Source organism: Rhagoletis pomonella, unplaced genomic scaffold (assembly GCF_013731165.1).
Source record: "Rhagoletis pomonella isolate Grant_MI unplaced genomic scaffold, Rhpom_1.0 Rhpom_scaffold_19438, whole genome shotgun sequence".
In the NCBI taxonomy this organism is placed as follows: Eukaryota; Metazoa; Arthropoda; class Insecta; order Diptera; family Tephritidae; genus Rhagoletis; species Rhagoletis pomonella.
Window position 1 is genome coordinate 1 of NW_023477955.1, and position 2,689 is coordinate 2,689.

The following is a 2,689-nucleotide window of genomic DNA, read 5'->3' on the forward strand; positions in this document are numbered from 1 at the left end:
AGTGTTAAAAATATATGGCAACGTGATTCCTGTTTGTTGCAACCTGAGTTATTGTAAAATTTACATGAGGGGTTTTTTTAATTATGTTGATTCAAACACATAAAGTGTTAAATTTACATTTAGTTGATGTTAAAAAGGTCTGGCAACATGATTTCTGTTTGTTTTGACATGAGCTATTGTGAATTTTACAGGGTATGTGGTTAGAGAACATAAAAGTACCGTAATATTTTATTTGCGTGCGCGTTCTTCGTCATTCGGTTGCATTTTTATTTGGTGTATTATTTGTGAAAGATTATTAAAAAAAGCTATTTAAATATTAAGAAGAATGGGTACAGAAAATGTCTTTGGGGAATCGGCGGGCATATATTTCGTTGTTGATGGTGATTTAACCATGGGGAATGAAGTTGAGACTTCACTGCAGCAAAGCCAAGCCACTGAAGCTTCACGTGAAAAAGAAAATTTGAAAGACGTCGTATGTGGTAAAATGAACTTCAGTGAAGAAGTTTATCAAAGAATTCTCGGTAAGTTCTTTGAGAATCTGCGAGGAACCATATGCATATTTATGTTATTGACAGATTGCGGAATGGATGTAGAAAGTCTGTATTTCATCAACGATGGGGACATAAATGAACTTTTCCCTGCATCAATGCTCGGAACGAGAGTAAAGTTTAAAGAAAGAGTTGCACGTTGGCGACAGAATGAAGTAAGTAAATCATTTTCACATCAATGATAAGCTTTGCATACTTTTTTTATTTTAAGGCTGATACCATTTCGTCAATAGGATCATGCAAGAGTTGGATAAATTCTAGCCAAGAGTCTCACGACTCGATAAGAGACATGGAAGCAAAGAATTTAAAGTTAATACTTAATGCCACTGAAAGAGGTCAAAGCATCTTTAAACAATATAGAGAAAAGACCGTGCTGTCAGATGTTAGTCGTGACATTTTGGTAAATACCATTGTTGACCACTTCTCAGCGCGATCAGTGCCTATGACAATGAAAGATATCATCACCTTTTCTGAGCAAATAACAATTTTATTTCCCAACGAAGACATGGTATGTATGCATTTTCATATTCACTTGCTATCAAAATTTGTAAATACATATGTAAAGGAGGATCAAGTTTCAAGCGGATAAAAAATAGCACTGATTTTTAATAATTTTTTAGCTGACAGATTTTTGCCCTTTTTTCCTTATAAGCATGAATTTCTTACGAAATAAAAAGTGGAAGAAAGTTCGAAACTCTGATTTATATGGTTTCGGCTAAAGCTTGGATACAATTTTTATAGAAAAATAACAGAATAAATTTAGCTTGAAAAACGTTGTGAATATTAAAAAAAAAAAATTCAACACTTAAATGCATTTATTTTACTTTTATTTAGCGCTATTACTGCAACCGTCGAAATGGCAAAAATCCAACAGGCAAACTTTATGATAAGGCAACAAACATCCGAAGGAAAATAAAAAAAGAAACAGGAGCACTAAGCGTTGCACCTAAATGTCAACCCACTCAATCAAGTTTGTCGGAGCAGGCGAGCAATAGTAAATTTAATTTTACAAAAACGTACTTATCTATGTACGTGTATGTATGTATATACCACTATATTTGGCCCACAGTTTCGTGAGTATATTGATTGCTTCGTGGGTTTCGAAATTTTTTCGTTTTTGTCGCACGGTGCAATACCTACACGTACATACATACAAAAATAAGTACATACACATGTAAGGAAAAACCATGATTAATATTTCCTTCGATTAGCAGATGAAAATGACTTAGCCATGAAAAATTGGCTTTGAAATAATGTAGAGCCTTGGGGCGATGTTGTAGAAAAATGGACGAAAACAGTCAAATTAAGAACCGCAGAGATTTTAAATGAACACGCAAATATTTTAACTAATTGGCCGCTGCTGAAACACAGTCTTGGATACACTTTGGTAAGTTTAGCTTTATATATGTACCTATTTTAAATTTTCTTATTTATGATATAAAACTTTGCAATTTGTATATTTTCAATTATACTGCAGGTTGAAATTGATTTTGAAGCGAAATTTCCCAACTGTTCGCAGAATTTGCTAAACGAATGGCCAAAATTTAGAAAGTCAATTATACCTTACATGAAGACAAAAATAAGAGATGCAACGTCCATTGATATGCTAAAAAAAATTGACGAAAACATCAGTACTGGTAAAGCAACAAGTCTAATATTTATTTTTTCAAGTATTTATTTTATTTTCTTATGCAGACTCAATGGATTGCTTATTGACACTGCTTTTGCATGCGATACTTAAACCGTCATTAATTTCCGTTGGACAAACTTCTGGTGAAAAACGGCTTAAATGGAAGCCATCAATATGTGATGCGCAAGCAGTGACATTGCTGCATTGCAGCAGCATAAACGATTATCAGAGGATGTACCACGAATTAAAGATTAAGTTAATTCAAGTTAAGCTAATCAAGTTAAGTTAATTAAGTTAAGTTAGCTCACCTCCTGTACATATTCATATTCTTCAAAACTATCAAAAAGCAATCCGTTTAAAAAGTATTTAAAACAATTTGATACAGTTTTTATGCAGAGCTTAGAAAAACTCAACAAATTTTTATAAAAATTGTGGACTTTTAAAACTTTCAAACTTTTTTGGGCATGCAGTTTTATAGCCTCTTAAATTTTAGTCTGATAAAGCGCAAGTT

The 2,689-nt window shown here is 32.8% G+C and overlaps 1 protein-coding gene across 2 annotated transcripts; it reads left to right on the top strand.

Moving 5' to 3' along the window:
• Positions 1-39: 39 nt before the first annotated feature.
• Positions 40-2,689, top strand: LOC118732371 (the record flags this gene model as incomplete). Of its 2 annotated transcripts, none has more annotated exon segments than XM_036461504.1 (6): positions 40-703; positions 760-1,056; positions 1,383-1,542; positions 1,760-1,935; positions 2,026-2,185; positions 2,244-2,689. In XM_036461504.1, coding segments are annotated over 4 exon segments (873 nt in total). In that variant the 5' UTR covers positions 40-325.